The sequence below is a fragment of the Megalobrama amblycephala genome, linkage group LG8 (assembly GCF_018812025.1).
Source record: "Megalobrama amblycephala isolate DHTTF-2021 linkage group LG8, ASM1881202v1, whole genome shotgun sequence".
NCBI lineage: Eukaryota > Metazoa > Chordata > Actinopteri > Cypriniformes > Xenocyprididae > Megalobrama > Megalobrama amblycephala.
In genome coordinates, this window is record NC_063051.1 from 3,490,414 (window position 1) to 3,504,423 (window position 14,010).

Below are 14,010 nucleotides of genomic sequence, written 5' to 3' on the forward strand. Positions count from 1 at the left end.
CTCTGCCATTCCTCCTTGCAGATCCTCTCCAGTTCTGTCAGGTTGGATGGTAAACGTTGGTGGACAGCCATTTTTAGGTCTCTCCAGAGATGCTCAATTGGGTTTAAGGGCTCTGGCTGGGCCATTCAAGAACAGTCACGGAGTTGTTGTGAAGCCACTCCTTCGTTATTTTAGCTGTGTGCTTAGGGTCATTGTCTTGTTGGAAGGTAAACCTTCGGCCCAGTCTGAGGTCCTGAGCACTCTGGAGAAGGTTTTCGTCCAGGATATCCCTGTACTTGGCCGCATTCATCTTTCCCTCGATTGCAACCAGTCGTCCTGTTCCTGCAGCTGAAAAACACCCCCACAGCATGATGCTGCCACCACCATGCTTCACTGTTGGGACTGTATTGGACAGGTGATGAGCAGTGCCTGGTTTTCTCCACACATACCGCTTAGAATTAAGGCCAAAAAGTTCTATCTTGGTCTCATCAGACCAGAGAATCTTATTTCTCACCATCTTGGCAAACTCCCTGCGGGCGTTCATGTGTCTTGCACTGAGGAGAGGCTTCCGTCGGGCCACTCTGCCATAAAGCCCCGACTGGTGGAGGGCTGCAGTGATGGTTGACTTTCTACAACTTTCTCCCGACTGCATCTCTGGAGCTCAGCCACAGTGATCTTTGGGTTCTTCTTTACCTCTCTCACCAAGGCTCTTCTCCCCTGATAGCTCAGTTTGGCCGGACGGCCAGCTCTAGGAAGGGTTCTGGTCGTCCCAAAGTCTTCCATTTAAGGATTATGGAGGCCACTGTGCTCTTAGGAACCTTAAGTGCAGCAGAAATGTTTTTGTAACCTTGGCCAGATCTGTGCCTTGCCACAATTCTGTCTCTGAGCTCTTCAGGCAGTTCCTTTGACCTCATGATTCTCATTTGCTCTGACATGCACTGTGAGCTGTAAGGTCTTATATAGACAGGTGTGTGGCTTTCCTAATCAAGTCCAATCAGTATAATCAAACACAGCTGGACTCAAATGAAGGTGTAGAACCATCTCAAGGATGATCAGAAGAAATGGACAGCACCTGAGTTAAATATATGAGTGTCACAGCAAAGGGTCTGAATACTTAGGACCATGTGATATTTCAGTTTTTCTTTTTAATAAATCTGCAAAAATGTCAACAATTCTGTGTTTTTCTGTCAATATGGGGTGCTGTGTACATTGAGGGAAAAAAAATGAACAAATGATTTTAGCAAATGGCTGCAGTATAACAAAAAGTGAAAAATTTAAGGGGGTCTGAATACTTTCCGTACCCACTGTATATTGTATATTGCAGTAATAATATAAACGGGCATCTCAAATCCTTGGCTATATGTGGTGGCATCACTGAACGTGTCAGGAGAGATGCAGCGTTCTGTTTGAAGGGCTTTTGTTTCTTTTGTGTCTGATGATTTCACATGATCATTGATGTGACGGAGGTACGTTCATCCAGAACTGATTGGTTAAAAATTCACAGAACTGATAGATGTGTAATTGTGAAGACCTGCATTCACAGTCCAGTAGTTTAAACCTGAACTGTCTGATTACAAAAGGATGCCAATATAAACTCAAGACATTTTCTATATAATGTAATTATATAGAAATTCATCACACACTGAACGTGTGTATTGTTGCAGGTCATGAACTATGATTATTTATTCTTCAACGTCGTTCAAAACTAACAAAGTAGAAGGAGTTTTAACATGTACTGTAAATACAATTAAACAAACCATGTGTATTACAGATCCTTTGTTTGTGGTACTGTCTGACAAAAGAAACAATCAAAATTCTTTGAATTAATGCTTTTTTAATTATTTCAATTACTGTCATAGACATACCGTCTCATCTAAAAAAAACAAAAACAAACAAAAAAACAATGAATGAATGAATCACTGACCATCAACCAAGTGCGTTTGCCAGATTAGTTCCACTGACAGCGCTGACTGTTATACATTCTTAAACCATCCTAAAAAAACAAAACAAGGTTTTGTATATTTGAGACCAACATGTGCTGCTTACAAAATATTACATCCATGCACACAAACACAGGTGAATGTCAGTTCTTCATATTCATATATTTAGATTTCCTTTCATATACAAATCTACTATGAACAGAATATAGAAGTACACAATCAGTCTTTGTGATAATGCATGAAAACCCATGAACCGCTTAAAAAGTGTTCATCATGTAGCTCAAAGTACATGGTACCAAAAGTAATGCATGGAACTAAAATCCACTAGCACAAACAATAACAAGCATCAATCAAGTGAAAATACAAATATTCTGAATAAAGAAAAACTGTACAAAGCAGGAATGACAGGAAAGGAATTAATTTCTAAAACCTAAAAAATAACCAGTAACTGACAAAAAAAAATTAGCGTTTTAACAGTTGACAAGTAAGACGAACCAACTCAATTCTTTTGGAGGTGAAACTGTTGTGAGAGACACGGCTCAAGGTTCGTTTGAGAGCGACGCTCTGGAAGGCAAATAAAATGAACATTTCACATGCATATTGTATTGATCTTGTAGGTACCAATCCCACCGCATGCTTGGGGGTTTCCAACATTATCGAAGTTGCAACGGTTTGTTTGGAGAGCTGAAGAGGTTACGAACACAAGCTGATTTGGTACATGATAGTCTATAGTCTGGATGTTTGTTCCCCATGTAAATCCAGTAGAATGAGTTTGAGCACAGAGGCAAAACCATTTAACATACTGTGGTCTTGTAATCTGTGTCGAACACCTCACTTTTCAAGACTGTGTAGAAAAAGGTGCAAGACAAGATGCAAACTCATGCTTTGGTCAGAAATTCTGTTCTCCATTTCATTCCAGTTGTTTTGTAGCTTTTTCCTGTAATGCACATGCAGGTCAATAAACCACTCTGAAAAAACAACGCCTGCCTTCAGCTGCTTTATACGCAGCTCCGTCGCCTGACATTGAGCCACTGGCGTTAAAGCATCACTAGAAACAGGAAGTTCTGGGGCGTCACTTACAGCAGCGTTTGTACAGATCATCGGACAACAAACAAAGAGTCATTGCTAGAAAAAGTGTTTAGGACTGAAGCGTGAACACCGCTGTCCAAGTAAACATGCTGAAAAAGGTGTTCTCTCCTCCAAACATCAACCCACTGGAATTGTGGATAATGTGTTCATTACATTACTGACTTAAGGCAACGTTTCTCAGAATTCATTCGTAGTTCCACACGATCTCAACAAAGGCACTCCCTCTCACAGAAGCTTCAGTAAAGTGGCACAGACGAGTCACGGCGCCACCGTGTGGTGAATCACTGTAGTGCTTGTGGTGGTGACGTTCGTCTCGTTTAGTGCTAAACAAACAGCGTGTTCCAGAGCCTGTGGTGGGTTCCTTGGATCCTTGTTTTCCGTCCATCCTTCTGTCAGAATGATCTGCTGGCTGATTTAAACGGCCCTCGACATCTGCGACATATTGGGCCAATAAGACAGAAATCTCCAAAAACAAACATCTCAAGTGACTTCAGCTTGAACGCGTAGCATTGGGGCCACAGTGCTAGCGGGCTACAGCGCTAACACGATGAGTTAGCCTTTGCGCCCTGACGACTCTCTCTGCTCTCCTGCTGCTCGACGCCGGCCTCGGCGAGAGCCTCCGTCACACGAGACCCAGAAGAGCTCGGAGGTTTGGTAAACTCACGTCCCCTACATCGGCGGCTCCTCTTCCATGGGTTCATCCTCCGTTCTGAGAAGAAACGCAACACGGATGGTGTGAGAGGACGAAAGGCAAGATGAGATGATGACATGAAAGGAGGGGGAAACACTTGTACCTTTTCTCCATGACCGCCACAGATAAAGAAGCCATTGCTGTCACCGTCTCATTCTCTTCAGAATCGCCCCTCTGAGCTTCCAGCAGAGACAGGCCGACGCCGGACACGGGCTGCTGGACGGACCTCCAGTACTTACCTACACAAACACACAAATAGATCAACCGTACAGGATCCAATGTCAGTTCAGCTCTACTGACAGCATGTGTGGTTAAAATACTTTCAACAATTTGTAAAAAGAAGCAAGAATTCTTCCAGCCAGGGCTTGACATGAACGCCAATCAAAAGTGTGTGTATTTCAGCAGTGGTGAGTAACACAGTCACTCCTACTAGCCACTTTTTTTGATACATATCAAACTCACTCTCACTCACTCGTTTCATTTGCTCAGGATGAATATTGTTGTTACAGGTCTTGAATTTGGGAGTGGGATTGCGCGTATTGCACACATAAAGCCGCCTCTCAGTATTAAACAGAGTTCCTTTTTTTCGCTGCTTAAACAGTCAAATACACATGAAATAGTTGGCTAGTAACTTTGGAAAACCACTAGCCACAGTGGCTGGTGAGCAAAAAAGTTAATGTCAAGTCCTGCTTCCAATCAAAGTCTATGGAGTGAGGAATATTCTGGCGGCGTTACAAGCAGCTGATAATTTTTGTCAAAGCGCTTGTATGTAATCCTTAGCATAAATTTCACTGTTTGAACACAATGACACAGTAACTGTCATCGATCCTGTGTTTTTCCCAACATAAACAGTCTTTCTTGTGGCAAACCATGCAAAGGTTATCAGGCTAACAAGTTGGGTTATAACTTTGCTCCTTCCTGTAGATCAAACTGTACAGCATGGGTTCGATTCCCGGGTTTTGAAAACATGTACATCTTGCTCTGGATAAAGGCGTCTATATAGTATATAAAATTTGATTGATTGATTGATTGATTTGCACAGTCAAGACGTCAGTAGGTGCTTCTATCAAACTATTGTGTAACGTTAACAGTCTTCTGACTCGCCCTGTAGACTTCTACTGTAAGTACATTAATGTGCACATGATATTTGACACAGATGAAGATGTATTGAACCTCGAACATTGAGGGATCAGACATTTGACAGAAGTCAATGATTCTTTGTGAAAAGAAATGAAGATTTGAGAGACTCACTGTGACTTTCTAGGACTTTCTCTATGGATCTGACCGCGTTCTCATTGGGTCTCTGCTTCAGGACGTCTGCTGGAAACGGCTCTAGCTGTTCGACACAAAAACAAACACGTGATCAAAACCACAAATCTGCCTGTAACAACCTCATTCAAATGAAAAATTACAAAGCAAAGGATGATGGGCAATCAGTACTACCTCTATTCCCAGGAGCGCTGAGACGCAGGCCTCTGAGGCGTCACATATGGCCCTGAGGTCGTGACCTCCCTCCAGCGCCAGGACCACGCGACCTCCAGCCAATCCCATCAGCTGCTTGGTCAGGTAACCTAAACCTGTCACAATTCAAAACGATGTTGGCTTTTCTGAAATGGCCCGAATGATGAATATACCTGGACAAGCTGAGTTCAGGTTTCTTGGTCATAGTGATGAAAGAGGCGGCGCTCACATTTGGAGGTGAGTTTATAACCTCCCAGCGGCGGCGGATGTCCCTCCACAGCGTCGAACCCTGCCGACACCAGCACCACATCTGGAGCAAACTCGGTAGCGATCGGCATAACTACCGTCCTGCGACACAAACCTTCACATTAATGAACAAACTTCACTGTGAATCTTCAGCTCTGATGTGAAACAGATGAGACTCGCTTTCTTCCACATCTGGAACAGGAAGCTTCTCCTTCTGCTCGCTCAAAATAAAACTCCTCAACATCATAACCAGCGGTCAAGCTTTGGCTAAAGCGCGAGTGATTCGACTTCATCTGAGGGGTCGACGCTCGAGTCAAATGAACCCGACGTCTTTGGTTCTTGACAGAGTGTTCAAAGGCTTGTCATCTTCCGTTGATAGGATTAAATTTGATTTTCTTTTCATGGTCAGAGAGTGCTTCTGATGGACACTGCGGTGAATTCTCTCTCATTAAATATTCACGCATAAATGACATTATTTCATGACAGGACAGAGTGAAGAACAAACACTGTTAAATTTACATTAGAATTGGTTAAAAATGTGATTTGAGCAGAAAGCCATCGCCAGCCAAAGCGCTTGAATCGGCTGAGACGAACACGTGTTGTTCCAGCATTATAGAGAGAGCCTTCGGTGCGTGTGCAAGAAACACGGGATGATTTACACTGTTTTCTGTTCAACAGTCTAGATCAGATTTCTGCCCTTGAAACCACAAGAGCAGGAATGACAGTGATGCAGATGTGACTCTGTTTGTGGATTTATCATCTGGTCTGACAAACCTGTTGGACATGTGCTCAACATTGATCCGTCCACATACTGCTCTACAAACAACACGTGTGTGTGTGTGTGTGTGAGAGTGTGTGTGTGTGTGTGTGTGTGTGTGTGTGTGTGTGTGTGTGTGTGTATAAGAGTGTGTGTGTGTGTGTGTGTGTGTGTGTGTGTGTGAGAGTGTGCTTGTTTTCATGATTTATGAGGACACAAATGTGTATAATGTCATGGGTATTACACTGGTATTACGATGTAAACATGAAATATGAGGACATTTCATGAGTCCTCATATTTAAAATAGCTTTAAAAACACACTAAACAATGTTTTATTAAAAATGTAAAAATGCAGACAGTTTCCTGTGATGGGTAGAGTTAGGAGCAGAGTTAGTGTAGGGAGAGAGAATGTACAGTTTGTACAGTATAAAACCATTACGCCTATGGAGAGTCCTCACTGAGATAGTGAACCAGACGTGTGTGTGAGTGTGTGTGTGTGAGTGTGTGTGTGTGTGTGTGTGTTTCATGAACTTAAACACTAAGCACATCCTGAAGTCTGAACCCATCAGTCGAACTCAGAAACAACTGATCCATGATGAAATGATCTGATGAACTTATGCAAATGAAGATCATGTTTGATGAGAAACTGCCTCTGGATATATAGTCCAATCAGCGTCAAGTCACGTTCTGTGGAGTACCGCCTCTTTTTGGGGGATTTCACTGTGGCCGAGAATCACCCAGACTGTCCTCATAGACTTCCATACAAAGAATTTTTTTCGAACTGCAGGCACTGAAATACAATCTCTATGGGTTCCCGGAGGGTTCGCACTAATGTGCTTTCATCATCATTCTTAACCTTAACTTGTGCAGCTAAACATACCTCTATTAATAATCTTTAAGCTGAAGTGACATCCAATAATTTCCTCAGTGCATAACTTACATTTCACACACATATTCTGTAAATGTTGGAAAGCGAAGCCGTGAATGAGCACGAAACAGATGGAGCAAAATAGTTCTGACTAAAATATACATTTTGCTCAAATATTTGTTGTTGGTGGTGAACATAAATGTGTCATATGTAGAATTCTAACCCTACAAGTAAATGTATTTTTATGATAGCAGTAAAATAGCCTAATAATTAGTCTTTAATTAGTTTTTATTAGTTTTTAGTTTTTTTACACATAATAAATACACTGTTACATTCACTGTTTGTTTTTATAGCCTTCAATATGAACATTGTTTGTAGGACAATATTGGGCAGGATGTGAAATAACATTTTTTAAATTAAATACATATTTTTCAAATAAAAATTTTTTAGAAAATACTGAGGTTATAACGTATCTTGCTTTGCTATTCATCCCAAAAATACAGAGATATGAGTTTTTGGCCATATTGCCCAGCCCTACCTTATGGCATGCTTTAAACGCTGAATTTTCCATGTTTTAGCTAAGCAGTAAAGATACGTTATTATATCACTTGTTAAAGGGTTATTTAACAATTAGCATACATTCAGTCCTGCATTACTAAATCAGTGTGTTTTTATTTTTTAGCACAAGCGCCACTGAGAAACACCATTACCTGAAGGCAGCGAGATATTCTGGGTCGCCCATCGGTGGTTCCAGACCTCCAGTAAACGCCACATTGACATTGAAACCGACTCCCGGCCCACTTCCCACCTGTTGAAAGGCAGTGTAAGAAAAGTAAGGAAAAGAAAAACTCCCACAATACACTCGCTCATAACATCGGCACTACCTCTTCAGGAGCGCCGCTGCCTGGGAAGAAATTGCCATCGTCGTATCGATGAAGGGAAATGTACAGAACGCTGGGATCGTTGTAGAACGCTTGCTGAGTCCCGTTGCCGTGATGAACGTCCTGAATGTAGTTGAACAAAAAAACATTAAATGTTAAACGGAGAGAAAAGAAAATATTATCTTAGTGCAAAGTAATTTTTCAAAATGAACTCACCCAATCAACAATCAGAATTTTGCTGACATTGAGTCTTTGCTGTAGGAGTTTTGCTGCTATGGCAACAGAGTTAAAGTAACAGAAGCCCCTGTGATTGGATGAGAGCACCAACGTTATTGACAAATGAAGAAAGGAAAGAGTGACACACAAACGCAGAGGTGCGTCTCACATTGGCGTGCTCTCCTCCGCGTGATGTCCCGGAGGCCGAACCACAGCGAAGCCGTTCTGCAGTGAGGGGAGAAACACAGTAAGTCAAATAATACAGACGCACATACAGAGAAAAAAGAGCGAAAGACAGCGGCAGACGTGACCTTCAGCTCTCCTGATGCCACTTTGAAGACGAGTTCGACCACAGAACCGGCGGCCAGACGCGCTGCACTCGACGAGTGGACTTCATTCCAGACAGTGTCGCTGTCCACCTTCACAGACGAGAAACAACCCAGAAACCGTCCTTTAATTGTGCACAAATGATGAAGAGATTCTTGAGACAGACGAGGTTTATGTCTCTACTCACCCCAATACCGCCACACGGCAACCTGACGAACATGGATATGACCGAACCTGAGACGAGAGAGACAGACAGAGAGCGCAACTCATCAGTGATTCATCACACTACAGACCTCTCTCTGTCTCTGTCTCGGTCATGAGGACAAGATCTTTATTTTAGAGTTGTAAAAGTCTTACTGTCCAGTTTCTGCCGTAGTGGGTTGGTCCCATACAACATGACATGGGCTTCAGAATGAACCGTCTGCAGTTCCTCTAATGTGGCTTTTCTTCCACGGATACACTGAAAATCAAAGGACAGAGAGATTCAGTAGAGCACTAGAGCACCACCTGCTGACACGTCATGGGAAGTGCACTTCATGTAGCTCAGGGTAAATAATCCAACAGCAGCTTCCAAAATGAACACTCGTCAATAAAGCATTACTCGCCAGATCAACTTTATTATCGCAACACAATACAGTGTTTGAATTAAACTGCAACAGTGTGTCCTAACCAGACGTGACGCCGCGACACGTGATAAAAGACGTCTCTTCCATGTTAATCAGTTTTTATCCTATTTTAGAAACGGCTTCTCTTTCTGCGATGTCATGGCTGGAACAACAACATACAAAGTATGACGGTGATAATCTCAGCTACTGATTATGTGTTTTATTTAATGTTGAAAGCATCTAATGTGAGTATGAATATCATTTGTAGCCGTACTGACATGGATAATTCACCTCAGATCTTGAAAATAAATTAAACACATTCAAACTGTGAACAGAGTATGTATTTTTAATAATGTTAAAATGATGTAATATTTATTAATTTAATTATTTATCAATTTGTTTGCGAGTGCAGTGGCTTGCAGAGGGACTCCGCCCACACTCTCTTCTGATTGGCTGTGATTTTTGACTGATATTGTCACGTCTCGTTGTCGTGTCGTTTCTGGTGTGGACAGACAAATTGCTTGTCGCTAGAATCTTATCACATCTCGTCTGGTTAGGACACGATTATCTGTTATGTAAGTTGTGGTGAGTTTCAGTGAGAGACGGAGACGGACTCAGCTCATGTATCAAGCAACAGCTGGCGGCGTTTATCAAAAACAGACAAATGACTCCAATATCAAAGAGACAGCAATATATAAAGCTTTCTTTTAAGAAAAATGATGGCCAGCAAAAAATATTTTTGGCCAGTAATTTTGACCAAAGTTGTGATCAAAGATGAATACTGGACCCAGACCGACGGCTCGCAGCATAAACATGAGTGATGTAGGCGGAATCATGTTATCGGGCGTGTCGCACCTCACACTGGCTGCGCAGACCCGTCTCCTGCAGCCGAGACCAGATGCTCTGGATGCGCCCAGCGTGTTCGGGATGCGTGTTGGTGTTTCCACACATGCACTGGTGCTTCTGCATGAGAGAGTCGTACACCAGACCTAAAAACAAAAATAAATAAATGCACACGCAGAAACTTTCATTTAAAAGTTCAACAATCTGAATTTTAAAGTTTTAAAATTGCACAGAGGAAGAGAGAGAGAGAGAGAAAGTGTCAGGATGGAGCGATGCACCTGTGGTAAAGTGAGCTTTGGAAGGCTGTTCCTGCGCGCTGATGAACGAGGCAGACGCAGGAGATGATTGGGCTCTGGAGAGGGGGCGGTGCCCCGGGAAACTGATTGACGCACCAGCCGCCTCCATTGATGCCTGGTAGTTTCTGAGCTGATGGATCCTCTGCTGCTCCAATAGAAGGGCCTGCTACTCACACACACACTCTATAGGTATGTGCACTGACAACAACCACAAGAGGGCGACAGAAACAGCAAACACACCATCTCTCCCCTTGAACTCCAGGCGTTTCTCTCACCTGTTTGAAGAGCAGCTCTGTCTCCTCTTGTCTCTGCTCCTCTGTGAGATCAGGAGGTTCCTGTTTAATGGAGACGTTCATGGGAAGTGTTTCCGTCTGTGTGGCGTCCTGCTGCTCTCGGAGCTCTTCCTCCGTCTCTTCTGGGTGACTCTGGTGCTGCCGATCACTCGGTTTACTCAACATCTAACAGACAGCCAGGCAGAGAAAAGATAAATCTGTTAATGCTGAAAACATATTGAGTTTATTAGTCGTTTAGCAGATGCTTTTATCCACAGCGACTTGCATTGCATTAAAGGTCTGCATGTTGCCATTTCATGAATTCCCTGGGAATCAGACTCATGACCTTGCCATTGCTAGCGCCACTCTACCTTTTAACTGTTTTCCACTTTTTCACCATGGTTTCTTGCACAGTTTCCGGGTGTTTGCTCAGTTAGACAGGCAAGACAACTGCTCTCCATTCAGGACAGCGAGAAATAAAGTCTTGCCTTGACCGCTGAGTGAACGGACTCGCTCTGGTTCAATCAAGGGCGTAACGAAGAGCGGGACTGACAAGAACGGTTTATTCAAAGTGACCTCATTATCATTATGTGAGTTTCCTGGGAATTGAACCCATGACCTCTGTGTTGCTAGTGCCATGGTCTTCCTATTCAATAAAGACAAGAATTTTTAACATCAAGTGACCGAATATTTTATTCATGCAGTACTTCATTGATTATGTTGCTGAACTCATAAATGAATCAAGAAAAAAATGTAACACTGGAAAAGCTCCAGCTGAAGTCCTGTCGTCACGGCTGCCATATCCCAAATCAAAGGCCCGAGCTCACGAATGCTAGAGGAACATTATTAACGTCAGAGCCTCTTTTGTTGCCTCGTCTTTATCTTTTCTTTAAAACAAGCGTTTCTATTTTCCCAGAGTGAGAAGAAGCTCCCGGCAGGAGACCAGCTGCCGAAAGACTGATGTTCAGTGGCACGAACATTTACCTCCGGATCCACAGCAAGAGCCAATCACACTCCAGTATTCTGCACACAGCGAGTGACGCTGCAGAGCAACACTGAACAAGCCGATATGAAACCTTGACCTCATCTGGCCACATCTCGTGTGCAGCAGAATTTCACAGCCGATTTCACAGGTTGTTTAAGACTAATGACTTCCTGCACATTAGCTTCAGACGCCTAATACCCATACAGGATGTTAGGCTTCCACGAATCACACGAATCACATTACAGACATTAAATCTGTCATGGTAGGAAAAGGGTGAAAAGTCTGATATCTGACCTTGTTGATGTGAAGCTGCTGGAAGTGCTGCTTGTGTTTCTCCAGGAACTGCTGGTGCTGCTGTTGGACGACCAGCTGCTGGAGCGCCTGACTGCTCTGAGGCAGAGGAGCCGACTGCGTGCGTCCGAGCGGCCGGTGCTGCCGCAGCTTCTGCAGGCACGGGGACTGCAGCGGAGCCGCCGCCATACCTGCGCAGAACACACTCCTCGTGAACACAAGCACACACACTCATGACAGCTGGATTCTCAGAAGCCTCCAAAAGCACTTGACATTGAAAAATACGTTCATTCATTCAGGATTCTCCATAGACGTCACAACGATCCATGCGTGGCCGACCTGGCAGCTGAAAACGGCTTCGGCTCTGCCAGGTCTCGGAGAGGTTCATTGTTTCACTCCTGCTCCCATTCAGGGAATTAGAGACGTATTCTTCTGGGCCTGCGCGAGCGAACCTCGTTGGCACGCGGCGCTGGCACGAAGACAGACCCGTCGCTCCGCGGCACACCGTGTTCCTCAACTCTGACCTCCTGCCGCGAGCGACTCGGAACACTGATCTAATTAACTGGAGGGACCCCAGACTCGGACACGGTTATGAAGAGCGGCCTGTTCACACATCTCAAGGTTTATGTAATGCTTTCACAGCGGCCCTGGGAAACGCTCAGCGACAAATGCACAAATCAAGAGGTTTGTAATGGGCTGCATCATCTTTACCCAACCACAGAGCTCTACTCACCTGCGGCTAAAGGACTTGGTGGGGCTGACTGCTCCAGAAGGACCATGTGCTGCAGCAGTGCATTGTGGGAGTTTGCAGTGTCTGAATTGCCAAGGAATGACGGAAGGTGAGAGGCGGCCATGAACGGAGTGCTTATGGGACAACCAGTCACGGACAAACGTTCGCTGTCCGGCTGAGTAGACGTCACCTTGTTGAAGAAATGACAAAATGAAACTCAATCTTTTCCTAAGCATCACATAATGAAGCAAAAGGAAGACGAGCGCTGACCAAACCAGTGCAGAGCTCAAACACACGCCTCAGACTGATCGTGACAGTTTCTCACACACAGATCAGATTGGCATTAACTGTGAATAATATTTCTTCATTTAAATTTTACACTCTAATTAGTATGTTTATGTTCCAGTAAAAATATCTAAACATCCTTTAAAAAGCAAATCCAAAACTTCAGAGCATCTGTTCTGAATTAAGTGCATTTTTCCAAACCACTGTAACAAAAAGTCTCTAAGAGAAAACTATCTGCTTCTAGTTTGCTAATCGTTTCTAGAAATATTCTGTGAAACGTTTTCTGTTTTTATGTCAAATAAATGTATCTCATTTTAATGATGCTAGGAAGGAAGCATATTATTACTAGTAAACAAGACAAAAGTAATGGACAGCCGTGTTTGAAAACTCACGTTGTTGGTAGCGCTGGCGGGCAAACCCAGGGTGATGTTGGGTAGTGAAGGAGACGTGTAGAGCGACAGCTGACTGACCGAATCACGAGCAGATGGCCTGTGAGACGACTGAAGCACATTTACATTTATGCGTTTTAGCCAAAGTGACTTACAATAGAGCAACATAAACAACCTGTCATAGAGCCAGCAGTATTCATAGAGCACAATGTCAGCTTTATTATAAAGACAGACTAGGAAACAAGCTAGAGCAGAGGTTAAAAGAAGAGAAAAAGATGATTTTGTTTTTAGTGTGTGTAATACACAATGTTCTTCAGTGTTCTTCAGTGGTTTTCAGTCCTGGTCCTGAGGATGCACAGCACTTTTTGACATTTTATACATTTTGACATTTTATACGTCTCCCTTACTTCAGATTTAGATCATCAGTGTGACAGACTGTGACAGTCACACACACACACACACACACACACACCTGAAAAACACACACAAACACACGAGTCTCACCTCGGTCACACTGATGCCGTTCTCGCACAGGTTTGCGTGAGAGCTGTTGTTTGGGGAACTGGGTCCTGAAGCAGGAGCGCTGCTACATGCCGAATCTACAGACCAGCAGAAGAAGAGAAAGACAGAGGAGTTTGTCTGTGTGAAAACACCCAGGTGTCCAGGTGTCAGCGAGCAAGAGCGCGTCTCTCACGTCACCTGTCGTGTCCAGAGAGCGTTTCTTGAGCGTGCTGATGGGACTGTCTTTGCGGCGCAGTAACGGGCTGCTCCTGCGCTCCGACACCTTCTGCTTCAGCCGAGAGCGCAGCTTCAGGTTCGGCTCAGACGCTGCAAAGACAACAGGGAACTGCTTACACAG

General features: G+C 43.8%; 1 protein-coding gene across 4 annotated transcripts in view; it reads right to left on the bottom strand.

The window, feature by feature from the left end:
• Positions 1–1,793: 1,793 nt before the first annotated feature.
• Positions 1,794–14,010, bottom strand: part of LOC125273425 (histone deacetylase 4-like) — a 30,405-nt gene continuing 18,188 nt past the window's right edge. For 3 of the 4 annotated variants that reach the window (XM_048198768.1, XM_048198769.1, XM_048198771.1), the window contains 20 exons: positions 13,851–13,979; positions 13,656–13,750; positions 13,155–13,262; positions 12,481–12,667; positions 11,751–11,938; positions 10,475–10,657; positions 10,182–10,365; positions 9,916–10,049; positions 8,813–8,915; positions 8,643–8,689; positions 8,440–8,547; positions 8,298–8,353; positions 8,129–8,216; positions 7,916–8,035; positions 7,742–7,839; positions 5,390–5,508; positions 5,143–5,276; positions 4,951–5,035; positions 3,803–3,938; positions 1,794–3,717 (listed from right to left, as the gene is read on the bottom strand). In XM_048198768.1, coding sequence (XP_048054725.1) covers positions 3,678–3,717; positions 3,803–3,938; positions 4,951–5,035; positions 5,143–5,276; positions 5,390–5,508; positions 7,742–7,839; positions 7,916–8,035; positions 8,129–8,216; positions 8,298–8,353; positions 8,440–8,547; positions 8,643–8,689; positions 8,813–8,915; positions 9,916–10,049; positions 10,182–10,365; positions 10,475–10,657; positions 11,751–11,938; positions 12,481–12,667; positions 13,155–13,262; positions 13,656–13,750; positions 13,851–13,979 — 2,342 coding nt within the window. In that variant the 3' untranslated portion in view covers positions 1,794–3,677. The remainder of the gene's footprint in view (positions 3,718–3,802; positions 3,939–4,950; positions 5,036–5,142; positions 5,277–5,389; positions 5,509–7,741; positions 7,840–7,915; positions 8,036–8,128; positions 8,217–8,297; positions 8,354–8,439; positions 8,548–8,642; positions 8,690–8,812; positions 8,916–9,915; positions 10,050–10,181; positions 10,366–10,474; positions 10,658–11,750; positions 11,939–12,480; positions 12,668–13,154; positions 13,263–13,655; positions 13,751–13,850; positions 13,980–14,010) is intronic. The other variant, XM_048198770.1, reaches the window with a different exon arrangement.